At 39.9% G+C, this 23,447-nt stretch overlaps 2 protein-coding genes across 2 annotated transcripts in view; both read left to right on the top strand.

The window, feature by feature from the left end:
* The window catches only part of Samd12 (sterile alpha motif domain containing 12), a 284,228-nt gene that overhangs the window by 212,800 nt on the left and 47,981 nt on the right, over positions 1 to 23,447 (top strand).
* Positions 53 to 3,171, top strand: LOC117718637 (oocyte-specific homeobox protein 6-like). Its single transcript, XM_076911353.1, is given in 2 exon segments — positions 53 to 1,578; positions 1,581 to 3,171. Coding segments are annotated over 2 exon segments (1,062 nt in total). The 5' UTR covers positions 53 to 812; the 3' UTR covers positions 1,877 to 3,171.

Below are 23,447 nucleotides of genomic sequence, written 5' to 3'. Positions count from 1 at the left end.
ATATTATGTGCCTACTATATTGTGGGGAAGAAATCTTGCGGGCGGGGGGAGGGAGTCCGGCGGCAGAGTCCCGGGCGGGCTTCCCGTGCCGCCAGCGGAGGATCCCACATTCACGCAGCTGTCGGTGGGTGTGCCAGCGGCTGCATCGGCAAGGTTCCAGGGTTCCAAAAGCTGGGAATCAGGCGGAGAGACCATGGACACGTGGAGTCTGGTTTTCCAAAGCTTTTATTGTTCATGGCATGGTGAATGGACGCAAGTGGTACATGCTTCCCCCGCCAAAAGCCAGGGGAGACCAATCTTATAGGGAAGGGAGAAAGGGGAGGGAATAACTTAATTAGCTACGCCCCTGGCCTATTGATAATTCATTAATATTTAAATCTCTGGAGGTGGAGACTTGTTAGTCACGCCTTCTACCTGTGCCCTACATGACTGAAGGTAACAGGTTAAATGGAGTTACCTCGTCCAAGGCCCAACACTATATGTTAGATGAAGTATTGGGACTCATTGAAGAACAGTATAATCTGAGGCATTAAAAGGTAAGAGAAAGTCAAACAAAGCTAGGCATTGGTGGTACACACCTTTAATCCCAGCACTTGGGAGGCAGAGGCAGGTGGATTTCTGAGTTGGAGGCCAGCCTGGTCTACAGAGTGAGTTCCGGGACAGCCAGGGCTACACAGAAAAACCCTGTCTCGAAAAACCAAAAGAAAAAAACCAAAAGAAAAAAAAGAAAAGAAAGAAAGAAAGAAGTCAAACATCCAGAGGATTGGGCAAGCCACAGCAACCCTCTGGATTTTAGGTTCTCCTATAGGAACATGCTCCAAAAAGTTCAGAGCCCACATATGCCCCAAGGTCCCTCCTTGCATTCAAAATTCCAAATGTCTTCAAATGCACCCATAGAAACCAGTTTCCAAATGCCTCAAGAGCCCGAAAAGAATTTTCCTTTCCAAGTGTGTCAGTGTCCCCTAGTGACCCCAAGAAGTCCAATGCAATCAAGTCTTTCAGTCCTTAAAAGGGACTTAGGTCAGCAAGAGTCCCAAAGTCCATCAAGACAATCAAGTATACAAATGCAACCAGGTCCTGTAATGGACCCAGGTTTACCAACTCTGAGAAGCCTCTTAGTGCGTCCAAGTCATCAGATACCTTCAAGATCCTCACTGAGATCTAGACGCCAGCGTTCTCTAAGACCTATGGTGCTGTCTGCTGAATATGGTGACCAACAAACCAGCCCCTTGGCTCCAAAGAAGCATCGGACAACACGCACTGTATACTCCCCAAAACAAAAACGCCTGTTGCAAAACCATTTTCATCACTGTGCCATACACCCAAAACGGGAGCAACGCATGGTGCTGGCATTATTGATTGGTGTGACAGTGAGCAAGATCCAGATCTGGTTCAAGAACTACCGGGCTATGTTAAAGAGGAAGAATCTCCAGAATGTCCCAGCAGCATTGCCAGAGAGCAATGGAAGCTCTGAAGTTGTTTCTGAGGCAACCCATTTTCCTGATTCTTTATCTGTTGTTGCTTCTGCCAATAGACAGTCCATGTGTTCAGGCACATTTGGTGAGGATTCCGTTCCCAACTCAACGGCAGCCAGGAATCTTTTCTCCATCATGACCAGGCTTGTGATGGTTCCAGGTTTAGTCAGCAAGAATATCTGCCTGTTATAGCTGGGGACTCTGGTCAATCCATAACAGTTGAAGTCCAGACCTACCTAGCAGTAGCCGAAGCTCCAGTTGGCCTGGCAGCTGCTGCCCAAGGCCCAAAGGATGCTCAAGGTCGAGGTCCATCTGCAGAGGAGCTTTGGCAAAGGATCCTTGAAGATTTTGATAATTCGGATGACTGGCTTAGTATGTCATACCATCAAGACTGCAAGTAACACCTCTCAGCCCCTTGACCAATCCAGGCCTTTACAGCCAGGGAGAAGTGTTAATGCACATCCTTAATCCCAGTATTTGTGGAAATTAACCAGGCCTATCTGTTGAAGATTTATACCACTGTGGTTTATATAGTGGGATTGTTTCAAAGTCAGTTTAGGTATTCATTCTTTATTGTTAGATTAATGTTCATTAAATAAAGGAGAAAATTGTTACTGTAAAAAAAAAAAGTAAGAGAAGAACAAAGAGTCATATGGACACAATTGTGATCAAAATACCTATACACATGGCTGAAAATGCCACAATGAAGTTCACAGTTAAGATATGCTGTAAAACATTTCATGGTCATGGATGCAACATATGGTACCTAGCACATAGTAAATACTTAACAAACTGATTGATCATATTAATGAATTGATCTTGCAGGAAAGGTAGACTGTTATGCTCTTAACTGTTAGAATTGTCATAGGAACATGCTGGAAATTATGAGTGTGTGGTGAGTACTAACAGATTTAAAAAAAAAAAAAAAAAAAAGCACTCAGTAAGTGTTCTCCAAGGGAAGAACACTGATGCTAAGATATTTCACTACAGCAAATTACATGGTGGGTAGGTGGGTGGTGGGACATGGGGCTACTGGTGTAGCCCAAAGCTAGCCCACCAGAAGCTCTTCAAACATATGGAATATAGACCATAAGCCCAAGAATTGAGGAAGGTGAAGAATCTTATGTAAAATGTGATAAAAATCTAAGAATTTCTCAAATTCATTGTTTTTAATAGCTGAGTAATACTCCATTGTGTAAATGTACCACATTTCCTGAGTGAGGTAACCCAATCACAAAAGAATACACATGGTATTCACTCACTGATAATTGTATATTAGCCCAGAAGCTCACAATACCCAAGATGCAGCTCACAGACCATATGAAGCTCATGAAGAAGGAAGAACAAGTGTGGGTGCTTCAGTTCTTCTTAGAAGGAGTTACAAAATAATCAAGGTAGCAAATATGGAGACAAAGTGTGGGACAGAAACTGAAGGAGGTGTCGTCTGGAGACTGTTCCACCTGGGTATCCATCCCATGTGCGGTCACCAAAGGTAGACACTGATGTGGATGTCAGGAAGTATATGCTGACAGGAGCCTGATATAGCTGTCTCCTTAGAGGTCTACCAGAGTCTGACATATTCAGAGGTGGATGCTCATAGCTAACCATTGAACTGATCATGGGGTTCCCAATGGAGGAGTTAGAGAGAAGACTGAAGGAGCTAAAAGGGTTTGCAGCCCCATGAGGAGAGCAACAATACCAATCAACCAGAGTTCCCAAAGTCTAAACCACCAGCCTGGGAGCACATATGGAGGGACCCATGGCTCCAGCTGTATATGTAGGGAAGGATGGCCTTGTTGACATAGGCAGGAGAGGCGATCCTTGGTCCCATGAAGGCTGGATGCCCAGTGTGGGGGAAGTCAAGGGTGGGGAGGTGAAGGAGGTGAAGATCCTCATAGAAGCAGGAGGAAGGGGCATAGAACAAGGGGTGACTGGGTGGAGGTGGGGGAGAATGGGGTAAGGGGATAACATCTGAAATGTAAATAAAATATCCAATAAAAATGTGATAAAATCAAGTGTCACTCTCAAATTGTATATAATGTTGGGAAGGAGGAAGCTCATATTAGATCAGTCTACTCTAACAAATCAACAACTTGTATTGTACAGTTTGTGGGGGGGATAGAATTCTGGAATGTGTCTCTCTGAGCTATCATTGAAATTTGCACAGGCTAGGTTTCTTTGTTGGGGACCAAAAGTAACCAATGCCATTGCTCTTGGTAGATTATAGAGAACACCTTCAGTCTCTAGTTAATATTTTTCTTCCTATATAATAAAAGTCAATCAGGACATGCCACATCTTTGTGGAGTATTGTCCCTATGGTTTCCTTTCATCTGTTTCCTGCTTCTGTTAATGAAAATCCTGTAGAGAGATAGGGTTCACCTGAGTTAATTGAGTGTCATTTCTCCATGTTTATTTTCATGGATAACTGGGATTCTCCTTTGCCACACCACCTAACATTTATGTAATATCTAAAGGTAGGAAGTAGGTGTTTTTAGAAGACGATTTTTCAGCCTGCCAGAGTGGTCTGTTGATAATGAATAGTTAATTCTTCTTGTGGTGTTTACAGTAATATCAGGACTTTGATTCCAGCTTGTAATAACTATGAAAATGCTTTTGAATTGTTCTTATTTGGCCTTAATTTAGTTTTCATAGGCTCTCGAATAAGTAAAAAAAAAAAAAAAAAAAAAATACTGGATATCCTACAAATTTACTGCTAATTTATAATCATGAGATTGCTTACTCATGAGTAAGAAAACACAGGTACACCTAAATGTATGTATACATTAGTTCATAATTATATATTAATATTATAAATAGTATATCAAAAACATAAACAAGTATTCATGTATTTGTGAATGGACAAACAAATTAGTGGAATAATATAATGTTATTACTCCATTAAAAGGATCAGGTCTCGTCTACATGCAATACAAACAAATCTTGAAAATACTATACTAAAGAAGAGGATCCAGTCAGAAAAGACCAGATGCTATAGAATTCCATTTTATACCTGGTCTAGAGTAGGCACTTACAAAGTGATAGAAATTATACTTGTGACTGGCAGGACTTTGACAGAGATGGAGGTTGCAAAATACAAAATTTCATTTTCTGATGATGGAAATGTTCTAGAATTAGATAATGATGTTATCTCTATAATATATTTGTAAATATAAGAAACCCCACAAAGGGCATACTTAAAAATGGTTAAATGATTAATTTTATCATAATAATCAGAACTGTGAGTTCCTCTGAACAGTTAAATCAAAAGGAGTTGACCAGTATGTTAGGCTCACATGATACCCTCCACATAGGGTATACCCTGTTCAGTCTCCTCCCCTTGACATGAGGTGAGATGTAAGTACATCATGTGAGTCTATTGTGATAAAGTTATGTTGTAAGACATAGGAGAAAAGATTTTGAAGACATAATTAAGGTTCTAGTCACTTGATTTTGATTAGTCAAATGCACAATCATCTTGGTGAGCCTGATTTAATCAAAGAAAACTTAAAAGAATGTCTAGGTCCCATCTTAAGTTAGTCTTTTGCTAGCTTTGAAGAAGTAAGTTACAATTTTGTAAGAAAGGCACATGGCTCTAGCATGGTCAATAAGGACCTGTACTCAGTCCTACAGCCACAAAGAGATGAACGCTGGCAACCCTTTGCTGACATGTAGATCCTTCACAGCTGAGTCTCAAGTGTGACCACCACTCAGCTGACATCATGAGTGCCTCTGATAAGCCTTTAAATGATGCAGAGAACATACATGAGCCATCATGAGAGTTCATTCTACATGAAGTATGAGAATATGTATTCTGTCCATCTGCTAATCATGTGGCAGTTTGTGACATAGTATGAGAGGTGAGACAGATTCTCCCTCCTTGAAATCGGCAAATAGGCTGGCTGCAAGAGACTCAGTGAAGGCACAGACAATTGTGTGCCTTTTCCAGGAGAAGGCTACTGAACTCATTCCTGGGCTTTCCTCTCAACACATGTTGGAACACTTAGTTCTTTGAAAAGACACTTAGTACTTTGAATTCATCAGGGAAAAAAATGTAGTGTAGTTGAAGAAACTCCATATGTTAGGTCTCAGCTCCCAATCCTCCAAAATGGCAGTGCCACTGACAATGTCCAAAATGACAGTCTGAGCTCATCTCAGACTGGACTCTGACTGGGCAAAATGAAAAAAGTGTTGGTGGATAGATACAAGAACTCTTTAGAAACATATGAAATGGGGTTTTTGCCTGCCAGGAAGAGCCACTTTCCTTATCTTGGCAAATGGGGCATCTAGCTCCCTGTTAGCACATACCTGTAACATATATCAAAGCCCCATGAAAGCTCCCAAGTTCTTCTCACTAGCACTCCTCCATAGCTACCTGCTCCCTTTATAACTGAAAATGCTTTCCCTACCTTTTTGCTACCTTATCAGTCCCTAAGAGGTAGCCATGTTAGATTTCATGCCTCCTCAACCCACCCCAATGACTCTAGCTATTCTATCTCCACCCAAGAGATAACTATGTGGCAGTTTCATATTTTCAATAAACCCTCTTTCCACCCATGGGTTGACCTATTTCAGTGGTCTCATTGGACCCTCACTTAAACTTGGTGCCAGTACCCAAAATCTAACCAGGTACTTCAATTTTGATGCTTTGGTCATCTCACAACTGAAGAAAAAAATCCCTTCCATATGCTCTCTTATGATGGAATCTCCATGGATTCAGCGACATATCCATGGTCTCCAAGCACGCATCCCAGCAGTAGAACCATGCTTTTGCCTCTACATCTTGTGTGGAGTTTGCATTTTTGTCCCATAAGAGATCTATAGACAAATAAATCTAAAGAACTAGAAAGTTGAATTTCTGACCACTTATAGAGTTACTCCAGAAAATGCACACATTTAATCCTTAAATAAGCCTTCCTTTGGTTTTCGTTTTGTATCTTAATAAGGGCTAAAATCATGATGGCTCGGCAGTTTCTGCTGTGAGAGGCAATGATGCTGAAAGTCAATTGGTCCCTTGGGTTAACCTGGCATTGGGGTCAGGAACTGCCAGTACTTCTGTTTCCTAGTCCCTTAAATAGCTCCTGGTACATACTAAGTATTGTGACAGTAAAGATAATTGAAATAATTATCACTTAGACTCCAGGAAGCCCATTCTATTCAGGCCCTAGGCTTAGAATGACTTGACTTTTTCATCTTTTGATGCAATGTTAAGAGAGTTGACTCTAACTGCAATATTGCTACCTAGTTGGAGGTGGAGAGGTGACTTCCAAGCCAAATGGGAGGACAACTCTTATGAAACTTTTGTTAGCTTTTTAAAAATATGACACACAGAATTAGCAGGTTTTATTATGGAGTTTTCAAAAACTTTATTTTATTATTTCTTCTCTGTGATCCCCTGTTCCTTCCTCTTCCTCTATCCCTTCTCCAATCTTCTCACCCATGCCCGACTGGTCCCTTTTTCTTCTGAGTAACCCAAATCTGCTTTCATGTAGCCCTGATTCCCTTTTGTTGTTGTTGTTCTTTCTTTTCTCTCTCTCTCTCTCTCTCTCTCTCTCTCTCTCTCTCTCTCTCTCTCTCTCTCTCTCTCTCTCTCTCCTCCTTTAAGGTGTCTTCTTTACCCTATGCCCATCATAGTCTCCCATAAAGAAAAGTAAAATTATGACTTTTGCAGGAAAATGGGTGAAAATTCAAAACTTGTTTAAAGTAACCCAGACTCAGAAAGAGGATAATTTTAACCTGGAAGTTCTATCCCAAACCACAAATGAGAGGTCATACAATACTTTAAAAGAATAGATATATAGAGAGCACTTGTGTGATACTCAACATATCCATGACAACCCCTGACTTGAAGCATCCTGTATCTCAACAAATACAAAATGTATACTTTGAATTTCTTCAAGTTTTGTTAAAAAATTGTCCTTAGAACCAGGATACTTAACCCCTGAAACCAGAACAGCAACACTAGCAATAATTACTATCATTTGTCGTATGTTTATTATGTGTCCACCCTGTTCTAAGCACTCTATTTGCTTTGTAACTTATCCTTACTAAACTCTGTGAGATTGGAGCTGATCCTTCCATAGTTTAGATAAAGAACCTAAGGCATAAAAATATTAACTGATTTTAACCAAGTCTCTCGGGCTCAGAGCTGGTGAAACGGGCAGTGCTACTGATGCCCTCTGCAGTGTTCTGATACCATTGTGTGTCATGTCACTTCTGTCCTTATAATTGGCTGCACTAGCAATATGACAGTCCATCATCACTTTGTTTCATACCAGAGCTTCAGATTGAAACCCAATATAGATGCATCCCCATTCTAGTTAGTTGTAGAATTCAATATGAGCGAATATTAGTTTTTTTAAGGCCATCATATCACAGAACTGGAGACAAAGTGGATTACATAACGAACATGTTTTCTTTCCACTTTAGAGTGTGCTGGTGCTAGACTCAGATATTGGCAAGATTGGTGTCTTTTTAGGACCATCTCCTTGGCTTGTAGAGGGCTAATGATGTCTCCCTGTGTTTCCAGATGTCCCTCCCTCTGTGTGTAATGTTTATGCTAATATCCTCCCCTTATGAGAACACCACTCTCACTGGGTCAGAGCCATGCTAATTAATTCGGTTTGTAGAGATCTCTGTGTGTGCAGGTAATTGGTAGAGCTAGAGAAGTGTTCTGAGTGATCAAGGCGAACCTGATTTAAGGTATTTTCAGTGAGATTTGTCAATGGATTGAATGCGAGGATGAGAACCAAAAATTAGTCATGGTCAGGAAAAGTGTCTCAGCAGATACAGATGTTTGCCACCTAGCCAGAAGTTCTTAGTTTGGCAGCGAGAACCCAGGTGGAAGGAGAGGACCAACTCTTAAAGTTTCCTCTGACCGTAGTGCATTCTGATCCTTTAAACATACAAATAAATAAAATAAATGTAAATAATTACCATTTTAATTAAGAGAGTCTAGAGCTAAAGAGAAGCTTCCAATTGCTTGCTACACTAGCATGAAGACCCAACTTTAGTTAGGAGCAGCACAAATAAAAGCCAACCTTAGCAGTGTATCCCTGTAAGCCCAGCACAGGGGTGAAGAAAGAAAGACAGGTAGATTGATTGAGCTAACTGGCCAGCCTGGCTACCTAAATTGGCATATTCTAGGTGCATTGAGAGAGCCTGTTTTAAAAAGTAACATGGACAACAATGAAGGAAGATACCTAGTATTGTTCTCTCACCACCATACAAGAGCACACATACATGTACACACACACATATGCACACGTGAACAAATAAGACATATACGTAAGTAAGACCAGTTAACTGCCCTGAGTCTCCACAATAGCAAAGGAGCCAATGGTATGAACGAGGCTAGGAAGAGAAACATCAGAAAATAGTTTGGCCCACAATTGAGAATGTTGACTTGTGAAACCCTTCCTTGGACATAGCCTGTGAAATGTATAAGGTGTCCAAGAATGGAGCACCAATAGGAGGCAGGCATTGAGAGAGTAAGGGTTGGCATCATCAGAACAAGTTTCTAGGATGCTGGATGCAGGTTGTACAGTCACGTGCCTGTTCAGAATTTCTTCCCTTCACTATCCTTTACTTCCATTTTAAGTGGGAGAACTTAGGGTTTATATTCCCAGAACCCTTTCTTCTCTGAGCTTCTATGCAACATTTGTGTGATTCAGACATCTCTTCTGAAAAAAAAAGTATTATTGAAATGAATGTCAGGGCAATTTGAGGTAGACAAGAAATTGTGCTGAGAGGGGAATAATGGGGACTATTATAATGAGGACAGGTGGTGTCCTGCTTTGCCTCTGGCTAGTCCCTCATAAACTACACTGTCCTGTTAACATTGGGGTAGATAATCAGTAGAAAAGTGGTCCAAAACTTAGACTTCAGTATGAAAGACTCTATCTCATTTATTCTTACAACTCTTTTCTTTCCCATATAACCATGGGCAAATAAAGTATCCATACAAAAGTAAGTTTTACCTGTTGCAAAATGAGAACAAAAATCTGTGCTCATAGAGTTTCTATGAGGATTAAAATGGATATTTTTGCAAAGTGATTATGCTCATAGCTAATTAAATGATCTATAGCAAGTGGATCTACCTCTAAGAATCTGTTCATTCTGAGAATTACTGCAAAGATAAAATACACCATTTACAAGTCTATTATAGTACAGCCAAGTGCTGGAATTCTGTTACAATTCACAGTTGACACACGCTGAGGAGTTAAGAGGGTACAGTACAGGATATACAGCTTCATCACATCCAGTAAATTGCTTCAGACACAGGCCAGTTTCTTTGTCAACAAGAATCACAGTCAAAGGGGTTCCAAAAACCTAATGACAACTTTTCATTGTTTGCGAGTGAAGTCAGAGACTGGCATAGATGTTTCAGTATATACCAGCACACTGGGGTCTTTCCAATAGTTTTCCTTTCACCAGATTGAAGCTTATTGACAGATATCTTACAATAATTGGGATAAGTTCTTTTCTGACTACATGAAAATATTTTTTTTCATGACACAGAACTTTCCTCCGCATGCTATTAAGAATCCTCGCCACCATTATCTCCAAACTGTCTACTCTGTACCTTCATTAGAGTCATTTCATGGTGGTTGGTGTTCTAGTGATCTACTGAGGGTTATTCATGCTTAATTAACTCAGCTAGTATTTTTATTAAGTATACCCTTTATGGCCAGGACTATTTGAGTCATAATGAAGAGCATAGGCTTCTTTTATTACTGTTGTTGTTTTCTGAATCTACAATGATGTGACTGGAGAACAAGATTAAAATTGAGATATTAATTCTGAGTTGAGCCACACATGTGTCCTAGAATGTCTCAGTTCAATAGGCCTTCCCGAATTGGGAGGAATGTTCTGGATGTATAGTGGTTAGTACAGTAGCCCTCAGCTGAATGTAGTGGTTGAAGGTAGAACTATAGTTAGTATAACTAAGGAATGAGATCTGAAATATTAGTTAACATACATTAATCACATGTGACTAACAATTGTACTACACAGCACAGCTCCATTTCTCAAGAGAGACGGATGTGGTCTTTATGATTTCAGGAGGGTAGTAGGGCTTTAGTTTGAGTTTAGAAATGAGAAGCTTCAGGACAACTCTGTATAATGTAAAAGCTTAGACAAAAGCTAAAAAACAGAGAAACATGTTATTTACGAAGAAGAAGGAAACAGATGGTTATCCAATGCCAACTGGTCAACACAGAGAACATACATACAAGTAACAGTACACAGACTGAACATATTGTATTTATGTTCTAGCTCTCTCTCTCTCTCTCTCTCTCTCTCTCCCTCCCTCCCTCCCTCCCTCTCTCCCTCTCTCCCTCTCTCCCTGTGTGTGTGTGTGTGTGTGTGTGTGTGTGTGTGTGTGTGTGTGTGTGTTACTTAGGAATAACAATTAAAAAAGGAGCCCATACATTTTAGAGAGAGCAGAAACTACATTGGAAGTAATGAAGAAAGGGAAAGAATGTGGAAATGATGCAATTATAATTTCAAAAATAAAACTATTATACAAAGGAAGGTAAAATACAGAGGGAAGAAATCAAAGAAAATGAGAAACTTTTTAAAAAGTATTTAAGAAAAATATTTAAAATATATCCCATTATGTTTTACAAGATTTATATAAGTATTTTACCTGCATCAATCATCTCATTATTTGTAGTGGGATTATGGAATATTATTGAATTTTTATAGTTTTATAAATAAATGACTCCACAAAGATATAGCAAGTAGTATGCAAATATTTCGTTGTAATTTTCAATAGCAATAGTATGACAATGTAAAGAGAATTCAGAGACAATTATTGAGCAAATTAAAGAAATTCACATGAGTTCCTGACACATCTGGGTGACTAATAACAGCAAGTAAGTTGAAGCATAAAGGGATGGACGATGTTAGACTGAGTTTACAAAGAGTTAAAGCCACCGGGGGTTGGCCCGCTGTTTGAAGGAGAGGAAATATTCTAGAAAGGCAGCCAGCAGTGAAATAGCCTACTGCCAATGGATTTTCTCTGGCCAGAGATCTCCAGAGGTTGGAGGGCAATGATAGTCCTGGGTGAGCCTCTGCTGTCACAGAGCCAGACAATAAATACAAGAATAGAAAGCACAGGTAAAAAGAATGGGAATAATGTGTACTTTTTGGTGGGAGGCAGTGGAGAACCCTAGAGATAATCTGTGCTGCCATAAAAGGCTTAAACAGCAAAATCATTTCTCACAGTTCTAGAGGCAAGAAGGTCTGTGATCTAGGTGCTTGAAGGTTCAGGTACTGTGAGGACCTTCTGCCTGGGTTTTAGACTTCGCTATCCTTCTGCATCCTCACATGGATACTGGAATGCTAAACTCAGATCTTCATGTTTATACACCAAACACTCTACTGACTGAACCATCTCCCCAACCCTAAAGATGATGTTTTTAATTCCTCTGTTTTCAGATTTTCTTAAACAATGCAACTCCTGTTATATAGAACCTGCAAGAGTGTTCCTGTTCTGTCTGAGACTCTACCTGATCTAGAAGCAGGCTGGTACTAAATTCCTGTCCCTCAGTCACTTGCTAGCTCTTTACTTAGCCTCATTTTCATTGTGTGCCCATTCCACAGTGACTAGGTGCCTGTGCTTGATGACTTAGTTCCATCAAAACAGGATGAGTCAATAAAAAATGGTCTTCTTTTAAAATATTCCACTGAGAAACTCTCAGGTCCTGGAGAATGGCCTGATTTTCTATTGATCATTTTATTGCTTCAATTATTTCCTCAATCATGTTGGTTAATTTAGATCCCCCACCAACCCTCTTTTTCCATTTTCTATTATATTTGGTTCCTGTTAAATATGAATCTTCAGTGGCACTTCCATTCCTAAATTGACAGTTGCCTAATGCCTTATTGGCATTCTTAGGAATGAAGCATATTTCTTAGGAACCATGTAGGCAGTAGCTTTTTTTTCCCCCTGAGCCATCTAAGCATAGCCAGTGTTTTGTGTTCTTGTAATCTTAATCTTAAAAACAGCAATCCATCTGTTTCATTGTTTTATTCTTTCCTAATAGAAGAAATTTTCCCCCTACTGTCTTACTGATCTACAGTCATCCAACCCTGATGGGCTCTTGTAAATGGAATTAACTCTGGCTACATGATGGCTTTTCATATTAGTTATCATTTCAGTAAATCCATTCACTCTCCATGGCTTGCTTTTTAACCTCCAGCTGTTACCCAATTATTAGCTCTTGGATGACTGCTTCAGCAGCATTACTGTAGTACTTGCTTGTCGTAGATATTAATAATAATAAGCAGTTTATAAATGTGCGGAGTGTTAAACACACATAAGGATTATTGTTGATAAGCCTAATTGTAATCAGAGTTTTCCACTGGGTGAGTGAGGATTCTTGTGGTTGCAAAGAATAGAAATCAACTCAAGGTGGCTTCAGCAAAGCAAAGAGGCACTGTGGGGTTGTCCAAGTACATATCGAGAGGAGTTCTTTGACAAGCTTTTAGGTTAAAGAGGCTGCTGAGCCTCAGGATAAATTAGAACTGTGATTTGGAAAATCAGCAAGAATCTGAATAGGCCCCAGGATGCTGCTTAGTAGTATAGCATGTCCCTAATAGCACGACGCACCAGGCACCGTCTCTACTACAACAGCAATGACCAACCGTCTGATCTCTTTTCTTTCTGATGGTTTTGTCCACTAGCTACTTCCCTCTTACTTTTATTTGTTTATTTGTTTGTTTAACATTTATTTGTTTTGACAGTACTGGGAATTATACCCAGCCCCTCATTTCTGGTAGGCAAGAGCTTTATGCCTTCATTCTTCAGTCTCGATTTCTCGCCTCTCATCTCATTCAGAGGAACTGACAGTTTCCACTCACTTCAACATTTCATAGGCATAGCTAGAACCAACAGAACGCTTTCCTGTGGTCTCTTGATTTTCTAATTTTCTACTTCCAAATATGGTCAAACCTTACCTATCCCAATTCCAGAATACTAGAATTCACATTGTTGGGACTACAATTTGAGTACCACTCTTGCTAGGCATCTACATTCCATGACCGAACACCAACCTACTTGTATTTAATGAGACTGACATGCTAGAAGATCTGTTTTGAAGTAGCCAAAATAACAATTAGCCTTTCTGTCTAGGGCTTTCTATATTGAATCCTCAAATAAAGACATATGTGTTTGTGCACATTGTATAAATTTGTCAAACACTTACTAAGGTGAAGTAAATCCTGCCATTATGGTTGTCAAACCAGTCTTTAAATGCACCTTGGTCCTAATTAGACTCTGTGGTAGGCACTTGAATATATGCACTTCAGACTTTTAAATCACTTCCTTTTCACAACATACACTGTGAAGTGGGTTCTTCTGTAATTCCCTTTTAATTGGCAAGAAATGAAGGATCCAAGAGTCAGAAATAAAATAGTCCAAGTCACACAGTTAATAGAGTATTAGAGAAAGAAGATTATAACTCTAGATATCTCTGGCCACATAATCCTTGTCTTCATTGATGTGGTATTTGAGCTGTGTTGTCTTGGCTTCCTCAGCCTGTTCTGTTGATTCTCTGAAGGATAGAGGAAGAAACACTCCCCTACACAAGTTAGCACTGGCATATCCTGGAGAATGGGAAAGGTATGACAGGCCACAGTACCACATGGTACATATCATAATTAAGACAGCTGAAGAAGAGGCTCTACCATTACTCCTTTAAGTGACCTTGGGAAGTTTTCTTGCTGTATGCCTGGAAAGTACAGAACAAATGGTCCTACCTTATAGTGGCTCCATGGAGGAAAAGTTGATATATGTTGAAGTCCTGAAAACGTACTCAGAAAAAAAGCTAAGGGCTCTTCAACAGTAGCTCTTGATAGAAAATGGTGTATATGTAAAGAACACAGGGTATGCATTTACGTATCCAATGCTGCTAGATATGGAGCAAGCATTGGCCTCTTAAGGTAGAATCCTGAAGAATGACCCCTTTCTTACTATCACAGTTGCGGAGTGTGTGTTGTGCACAATACTTTTGGTGCCCTATTAATCAGAAATGTAACGGCAAGCACTGTGAGAATATGTAGAATGTTCTCCCTCCTGATTCCACAAGACAGATGGAACCTAGGGAAATGACTATAAGGAAACACCTAACAGTGATTGTATCCATGAAAATTCTAGGGTTGTATCAAGAGACAGCAAACTAAGTTCCCTGCCAAGCCCTTTTGAAATTCTTTTTCCAGCAGCTTTTATCATGCCCTGTGCCCCAAAGGCTCTCTCCCTATTTTCACACCCATAGCACACACTACAAAGCAGACCATTGTCTTTCTCTTCCAAGATGACACTGGTGACACTTCACATATCTTTATGAAGAATTGTTCAGTTTTCTAGAACGTTCTTCAGCTGGATTTAGCCTAAGACGGTATAAAGCCAAAGTACCATTGCATATTAAAAATTGACTTCTTCCTGGTGGCAGCTTGTCGTATTTCAATTTGGCATCTTTCCTTGTTCTTTTCTCCACCATGTAAATCTGTGTGCAACTTGATTCATAGGGGATTTTCTTGTGAGGTGCCTTTCTTCAAGCATATGAATAAAATTGCCAGGTTTAACTGAAGGCTGTTTAGAGTCTTGCTCTGTTTACAGTCTCAAGCAGATCGCTTCTGTTCTTGGCCTCGGGCCTAGATGCCCAGGAAATTAATGGTGCCTCTTGGCCTGTGACAGCCTGTTTACATCCTGGAGTTGGTCCCTGGTTTTTACTGGCTTTGGGTGTCCAATCTTCCTTAGACTTGCTGCCAATTCTATCTGGCACTCCTCAGGGCCACCTTCCTCTGACCAACCCATCCATAGTCTTAGAAGTCATAATGGCTTGTTTTGTATGTCTTCGCATGATTGATGACATGGAATAATGCATCATGTATACCTGACATGAGCTAAAAAGAATTTGATTCACTGTATGTGTGTGTGTGTGTGTATGTGTGTGTGTGTGTGTGTGTGTACATGTGTGCGTTCTAGTGTGTGTGCTTATGTTACATGTAAGTGTGTGATGTGTACATGTATACATATGTATATGTGTGTGTGAAGGCCAAAGGAGATGTCAATCATTTTTTTTTGAGGCACTGTCTCTTACCTAGTCCAGAGCTCACTGATTCAGCTAGTCTTATCTAACCAGCTTGCTTAGAGGATACACAGGCTCTGCTTCTCCAGTGCTAGGATTGGGCAGGCTAACACAAACACCTGAGTTTATGTAGGTGCTACGGATCCAGTCACTGCCCCTCATAGTTGAATGGCAAGGGCTTTGTCCACTGAGCCATCTCCCTAACCCTTTCTATTCACTTTTCTAAATGACTAAGTATATTTGTAGCCAGTACTATGCGTACTGTTCTCATTTTTTGTAGGTAGGGAAATGGAGGCACACCAGAGTTAAGAAACTTGTCATACATCTCCCCCTGGCAGGGGCAGAAAAGGAGGAGCTCGGCCATGCAAAGGTGAGACCTGCTCTCTTGACCCCTTGCTTTGCTGCTCAGCGTTACTTACTAGTTGTCCACACCAACCTTTTGTTTGAATCAATGAGTTGTATAAAACGTCCTTTACATACAGGGAGAGCTACCCATGCACTGGCCATTATTATTAGCATGTTTAATGAAAGGCAAAGGCTAAGGACATAGAAGTAATAGGAGTCCAAACGTCATGTCTAGGATCTGCCAAATTATGCTGGTATACAACAGACTCCAATAAGTTTTTTGGTTTTTTGCTTTGTTGTGTTTTTAACTAAATGACCATGGGCGAGCAAGTTGGTAAAAATATTGATTGATTGATTGATTGATTGATTGATTGAAAACTAATAGTCTTTTATGCTACTGAATTTCTCCAAGCCTTTAGTATCCAATTGTATATTAAAGCCCTCAAAAGTGGCCATGCCATCTAGGGTTTATTCACCTAGCCCCCACTATTTCCTATTAGAATATCAAGCAAGAAAAGCTAGCACTGTAGAGTGGGATGCTGCCATAGACTGTTTTTGGGGGGTTTGTTTTGTTTTGTTTTGTTTTGGCTTGGTTGGTTGATGTTTGGTTGGTTTGTTGGTTGGTTTGCCAGGCTGGTCTTCTCCGGTATCTGGGAACTTGGATTTCAGGAGAGGTCCCATGACTTTCTAGCCAAGTGATCATGATGCTAAAACAGCTTGACACAGTCATGTCTCCCATGCTAAATTTCTGCTTTCCTTCCAGAAGGCTGAATGTTGTATCATACCAGGTAAACAATAAGACTAACCTCAAACATACATAGTCTTAGGTCACTCAGTTTCTAATGATCATGTCTAGTAGACATTCCATATATGTTATCACAGATCACTGTTGGAATCATTCTGCTTGATTCTCCTGGCAAAGGACTCTTGAAGACTGGAGCCTAGTTTATTCCGGATGCCACACCGTGTGTTTTTCTACTTTCTGATTTGATTTTATTTCATCTTGTTGGAATAAGTCTTAGCTCTGAGTCCAAAACTTTGCAGAATCTTGTGAGTCAACCTAGGAAGTTGTCAAGTCTCTGGAAGTTCCTCAGGAACTTGTCACATCCAAAAAGTCCTTCTCACAGTACCTTTCAGAAGATCATGAAATTGAGCTTTTATACAATTTTACTGTATGAAGCAATGACTAGCTCTGTTGAGCCGTTTGAGTGGAAGCAGACACCACACCACACCACTGCTCAGATCATTTTGTTAAAGGTGTCAGTTCATTTACAAGTAACCCATACCAACTGTAGTAACTTTATTGCCCTGTAAGAAAAGTGGGATAGAAAGGATAGAATTAACAGATTCAACAGATAAGAATCTTTACATCCTTCCATTCTTAGACTTAACTTTTTATTCCAAACTAAAAGGACCTAATTTTATATACACATTACTAATTGTCTAAAATGTATTAAAATAATATATTTGTAATCTGTTGAGATATCTAATCAGAAAGCCCCACTAAAGAGACTACATGCCCCTTTGAGTCTCATATCTGCCTCAGTAAGTAGGATTTCCTTGAGTTCATTTGATAGCATATACAGCTGTATCAGGGCCTCCTGAGAGCGAATAGACTGCTGTGGTGCATGAACAAAAACAAGCAGAGATGGTAATTAGTCCCAGCATGTGCTGCTCCAAGCACCTTTCCTGGTACTTCTCGTTCACATTTTTCTTGGCTGACTTGTCTTCTTTTTCTTTGTGTTTCTCTGATGCCAAAAGTTTTACTTGTAGATCCTCTATGCTTGGAGAAATGCTTTGTCTCCTGTGACCTAGGCTGCTCCTTTTGACTCCTTATTGAATGTCTAGACCAACCGACTCTGTTGGGTCTTGAACCACTTGCTGTGTCTGACACCTTGCTTAGCTGACTGGTTGAGCAAATAGTCCTTGGTGTCTCATTACCCACATGCAGACTGCCTCTTGCCTCCTGTGTTTTTGTTTCTTCTTCAACTTTGTTTTCTTTGACCTCTCCATTTAAACCCAGGTTTTTTACTAGGCTCAGTGACCTTCTGCTCCATTATATCCTTGACATGCTCCTGATCTTTGAATTCCCACTAAATATCACTGTGGATATGCCTGGAAACTTAACACTTTATTTAATTATACACCTAACACACAATGAATGAAATACTAAAACTCAATCATTGTTCTTAACAACAGTGATACAAGAAAGAACAAAACAAAACCAGTGGTCCCAAAAAGCTTACTGTCTTTTTTGGCTGTGATACATAATGTTATGTTATTTTTGGTCTCATATTAGCTGACTATTCGTTTGTTTATGTTAAATTCCCTGAGGACAGGAAAAGTGCTGAATGACCAGTAGTAAATAAAGATGAACAAGCCACATAAAAATCCAAAATGTTTCCCTTTCTCCAGTTCAGTAACCTTGGCCTCACCTAGAAGATGAGACTAGAAACATCTAACCCTCTTTCATGTTAAGAAGACTGGCTCAGGCAGTGGTAATAAAATACCCAGAGCTAGGCCAAGCATAGCCTAGTCACATCAGTAAATAGTAGCCATAGTTCTCAACTAAGTCATCCAGTGTTTATGATTCCGTTTTCCAGGGACTTTGACAACACTGGGAGCCTGATCTTGGTGGGAAGATCCCAGCATTGTACTGTCAGCCTCCCTCATGATGTCCAACCTGAGCAGGATGGGAGGAGATGAAAGAAAGGAACTATGAGTCACAAAGTCAACAGTGCATTAAAGACTAGCCAGGCTTCCTCTGCACAGGGACATGGATTTCCACATCCATTTTTGGCTTTACTGTTGCTATTCAATGTTTGCTTCATTTCCTAGCAATCACAAGATGCAGAATAGAGTTCAGAAAGAAGGAATTTCCTTGTAACATCCACTTACTGTACTGAGTGTCAGGCACCATATACGTACACATTTCCAACTTTACAGCATCCCTCTGTAGAGTTTCTTATTCCTGCTTCTCAGATTTAAAAGCCAAGACCTCAAGACAATCAGTAAACTGACCAAAGTTGCATAGCTAATCAAAGAAGATCTAGAGCGGTTATCCTTTATAGCAAATGCCCCTCAGTAAGTGGAAGACTAGCTTATTTTGTCTATATTTCCCCTACTACACAAACCACTCCCAGGCAGCCCAGGGAGTCTCCAGTGAAGAAATAACTTCATGTCTTGCCGTTCCATTGTCCTAATACTTTTTGAGGCTAGGTCTTAGATGAATCAGTAGAAGTGCTTGCCATAAAATTTAAAGAGGCCTTCCAGAGTTCATGCAGGTGCATACCCACAATATTGCTTATTATAATCCTAGTCCTGTCCCTCCTGCCAAATCCCCTAGAGGCAATTACACATGTGTCTGTCACCATGGTAACCACAACAGGCCTGAGACCCGTCTGGAGACACTTTGACATTCTTATCCTTTTGAGTCCATGTTGCTATTTCTGAACACCTCCTGCCATAAACTATATCCCCTTCTCCAGAAGTACACTTTATAATGATTTTCATAATAGCTGCATAGGTGGGGAAAAAAAGTGACCATGAAGTGGTCCATTTGCTGACTGCCTTCTGTTGTAAGTGGCTAAGTTCCCAAAGATTGTGAGACCAAGATTTAGTGGGAAAATCAGTGCTCTGAGTAACGAGTTGGTCTGTCTCTGACACAGGATGCAAGGAATCTCTCTAGCCATTGTTGAATCTCAAGTCAACCCTCCTTATCATACAGAAGAGGAAACAGATTTCAGCAGAGAAAATGAGTGAATGTATGACCTCACTTACCTACTTCATGCAACATTGGGAGTAGAAAGTCCATTTCCACACTTAGCGCCTTTCCATGCTAAGTCAGGGAAATGGAGTCTACCATACATGGTGTTCTCTTGATTCTATTATAACTCTAAGCAATAGCTGTTTAGAAAGGCAGGCAAGCATTGTTACTATCTGTGTTCAGTTTCACTCTCTTTCTGAAAAACTTGTTTTTATTGACCAGCTTTGTGCTAACCATGATAAAATATCTGATGTAACTAAGCTATAAAAAGAAATAGGCTACTAAGCTTACATGAGAGATTCAAATCAAACACTAGGTGACCTAATGGCTACTCTGTAATGATGGTGGCATCATTAGATCAGTACATGTCAAAACAACTGGTCACCTCACAAGCCAGAGAGCAGAGAAAGAGAATTGAGCCAGAATCCCCCTGTTCCCTTCAGGTGCACACCATCAGTGATCAAGGGCCCAACCCATTATATATCTATCTATTTCCTACCTCCGAAAGGGTCAACCAGATTCTAAGTGTTCTATTCTGGAAACAAGCCTATAACATGGATCTCTGCAGAATGTTGACCCAAATCATTCACTTTCCAGGCAGCAGATTATGAACATTTTATTTCATGGATCACCTACTTTAGACTTATCTATCATATCAACCCAAACTATAGAGTTTTAAACTATTTCCTAGTTCTTCTGAGTTGGGATGTGCTCTTGTCTCTTGAGTTTAAGGCTTTTTATATCCATGACTTCTCATTTAGTTTATGGCCTGGGCTTTTCTTTCCATTGGGGTGTTTAAGTCTGTGCATCCATCATCATCTTGTATTCCTAGGTCTCTGTCAAATTCAACAGGAAATGAAAACCACTATATTTCTCATCATGCTGTGATTTGACCAGAATACGCATGGGAGAAAAAAATTTTTAAAATAAGAGACACTCTGTTTTCCCCTTGTCGGTCATGAGAGTGTTATAGAGAAAGTGTCCTCATTTATTGCTAGTATATTTTCAATAAAGGTTTCTTGTCAAACATGATGAAACACTCTTAAGATCTTCATTTTCAGTGAAGGGCAAAATATTTTCAAATACACATCAGTATTTTCTTCCAACTCCTTTGTAGGAGTTTGGTTTTGTGCTTCCAGGATAAATTAGATACCAGCGGGCATGGGCAGCATCTATACATGCACATGTCTAGCACACAAATAGACTGTATTAGTTGCCAAGATATAAAGCTTAGAAGACTTTAACTTTTGTAATTATGAATTTCTACTCTTGGTCTTAGAGTTTAAATAGTTTATACACTGCGTGTCAGTATCTTCACTAATTGACATGCTGAATGAGTAATGACATCCTGAGAATGGCCCTCATTCTCAGGGTAAATAAGATTAGTGCCATGTAGCAGGAACCCAAAGAGGTTCTTTATACTCTTTCTACTGTGTTCTACAGTCCATATGTAGTTCCAAAGAGAGTCCAAACCAGAACCCAGTAACATTAAAACCCAATCTTGGACTTTGAACTTGTAAAATATAAGAAAATGACGTTTAATACATAAGCCACCTAGTTCATAGCACATTATGATAGCATATCTGTTATCACACGAATCACAGTCCAGAAGTCAGTATATGGAGCCAGTTGTTTTAACTGTCAGTTTTCCAATATTCCTTCCATTGAGAGGTAGGCTCTAAAAGCCTTCTCCTAGCATCTGTGAATGCTTACTGACTGATATGGTTTGTAAGATATGATGGGCGTGATAAATAACCCAGTGTCTGGGCCTAAGCCCAGAAATAAGAGAAATGCTACATTTCTAACTCTTTGCAACACTTACAATGAGTCTGAGGTCACTATACTGCTAGAAGACCAAGCAACAGGAAGAGGGGCTAGAAAGAGACTGTGTGAGAAAAGACAGAATAGTCAAGGAGCACCAGGCCTCCAGACACACAAATGAAGTAGATCTTCAGATGAACCATACAACTGAGCCCTTCACCAAAACCAAACCCATAAGTGCATAGGCAAAGCTAGATAAAAACTTTGAGCTATAAATATAGACTCAATAACTGCAACAAGAGGCCATTTCTAAATTCTTCTCTTCTGAAACTTATTTTAGGGCCAATTTAGTTTTGTTTTATATCCTAGCTCCTAGTGAAATTTGTTTCCATGGTTTTATAAAGCAGTTATGTAGAGATCATTGAATTATACAATCCTTTGGTAATTAGATATTAAATATGTAAATAGGTATCTACCTAAAGTTAAATAGGTACCTCTTCACAGCATCTATAAATTTAACTAACTGCCAATTGAAGTTATTCAGAAAAATCACTGTATATTTGCCAAACATGTACAGACTTTTTTCTATATTCCTAAGCAGAACCGAATAACCACTATTTGCATACTATTTACATATATTGTATATTATTAAAAAAAACTAAAGATAGTTTTAAATACATGGGCAGATGTATGTAGTTTATATGCAAATAGCATACCAAGTTTTAATGAGATACTTTCACATTTATGGATTGCGAGGTCCTTGAGGAGTCCTGAAAACCAATCCCCTGTGATTGTTGTTATCACTTCATGTGATAACGAAAATAGTTATGGGGCCAGAACCAGAAGTGAAAGCAACAGCAGCTTCTCTATGAGTACATTATCTTCAAGAGACAACCTTGCTCAAGATCAAGAGAGCACCAGACCTGGCACTGGTCAGCTGTAAAAAGTGGTTTCCTTATCTATGGAAGCAGGTCCTATTCATCTTTGCCACTGATGACATTATGAGTATGTGAGCTCAGCTCTTGTACTAGGTATTTATGAGTGTCTATTTGTGTTTCTTACAATGTATTAGAAACTTATTCATGGTGCTCCAGCCCCTGGGAGAAATGAAATATCCAATTCTTTGCTGCACCCTGTACCTTTCTTGTCTCCTCCAGCTCTCAGTAAATATTTGTTGAATTAATGGATGAACAAATGAGTATGTGTTAGTCACTGCAGTTACAGAGACAAATGAGATATGATCCCTGCCCTTGAGGAGCTCACAGTCTATTGAACACAAGCAGCAAATTAAATACTGGTCATGCCTCCTGGCTAGTTCATTCTTTTATTTGGAAAAACCATTTCATCTATGTCTAGCTGTTATTCATACCAACACCCAAATGAAACAAGATATGTGAAAATCTACCTTGGAGGACCCTAGAAAGGGAGCGGAGGCGTTCCACTTATCCTGCAGAGATAGCCTGTCTATGCTGACTATCTGGGAAGGCAATAGGAAGAAATGCCCCCCACCAGAGTTGCAGGAACCCTAGCCCAATTACTCAGAATCACCCTTAGGGACCGATCAGAAAAAGCAAGAACACAACCACTGACACACCATTCCATCAAGCTGTGCCTGCCCTGGCTGCAGAAACAGCAGTGTGGCCACTGGGTAGGCACAGCATCTCAAGCTGCAACTAGAGCCGAACGATCTGAAGTAGGCACCGGGGTTTGGCTTAGGTTTGTAAAAAAAAGAGAGGTGAGAATTTTTAAATCAACGTGAATGTATAATTGTGATCACTGAGAGTAAGGAATGAAGCAGAGAGGAATGATAAGGAAATTCTTGATAATGGGCACCCAAGCAGACTTAGAAGCAAGAGCAGACTCTGGTAGTCTGGTATTCTACAGCTCAATGCAGTGACTGTAATTCAGAGAAACCCACTATATCGTGTATGGAGAACCGTAGGAGAGGACCTCAGTTATACTCATGATCAGGAGATGGAAATGTTAATAACCCTGGTTGGATTGGG

This window comes from Arvicanthis niloticus, chromosome 13, assembly GCF_011762505.2.
Source record: "Arvicanthis niloticus isolate mArvNil1 chromosome 13, mArvNil1.pat.X, whole genome shotgun sequence".
Classification (NCBI taxonomy): Eukaryota; Metazoa; Chordata; class Mammalia; order Rodentia; family Muridae; genus Arvicanthis; species Arvicanthis niloticus.
Note: the sequence above shows the minus strand (reverse complement) of the source record. Positions and strands in the feature narration are given on the sequence as shown.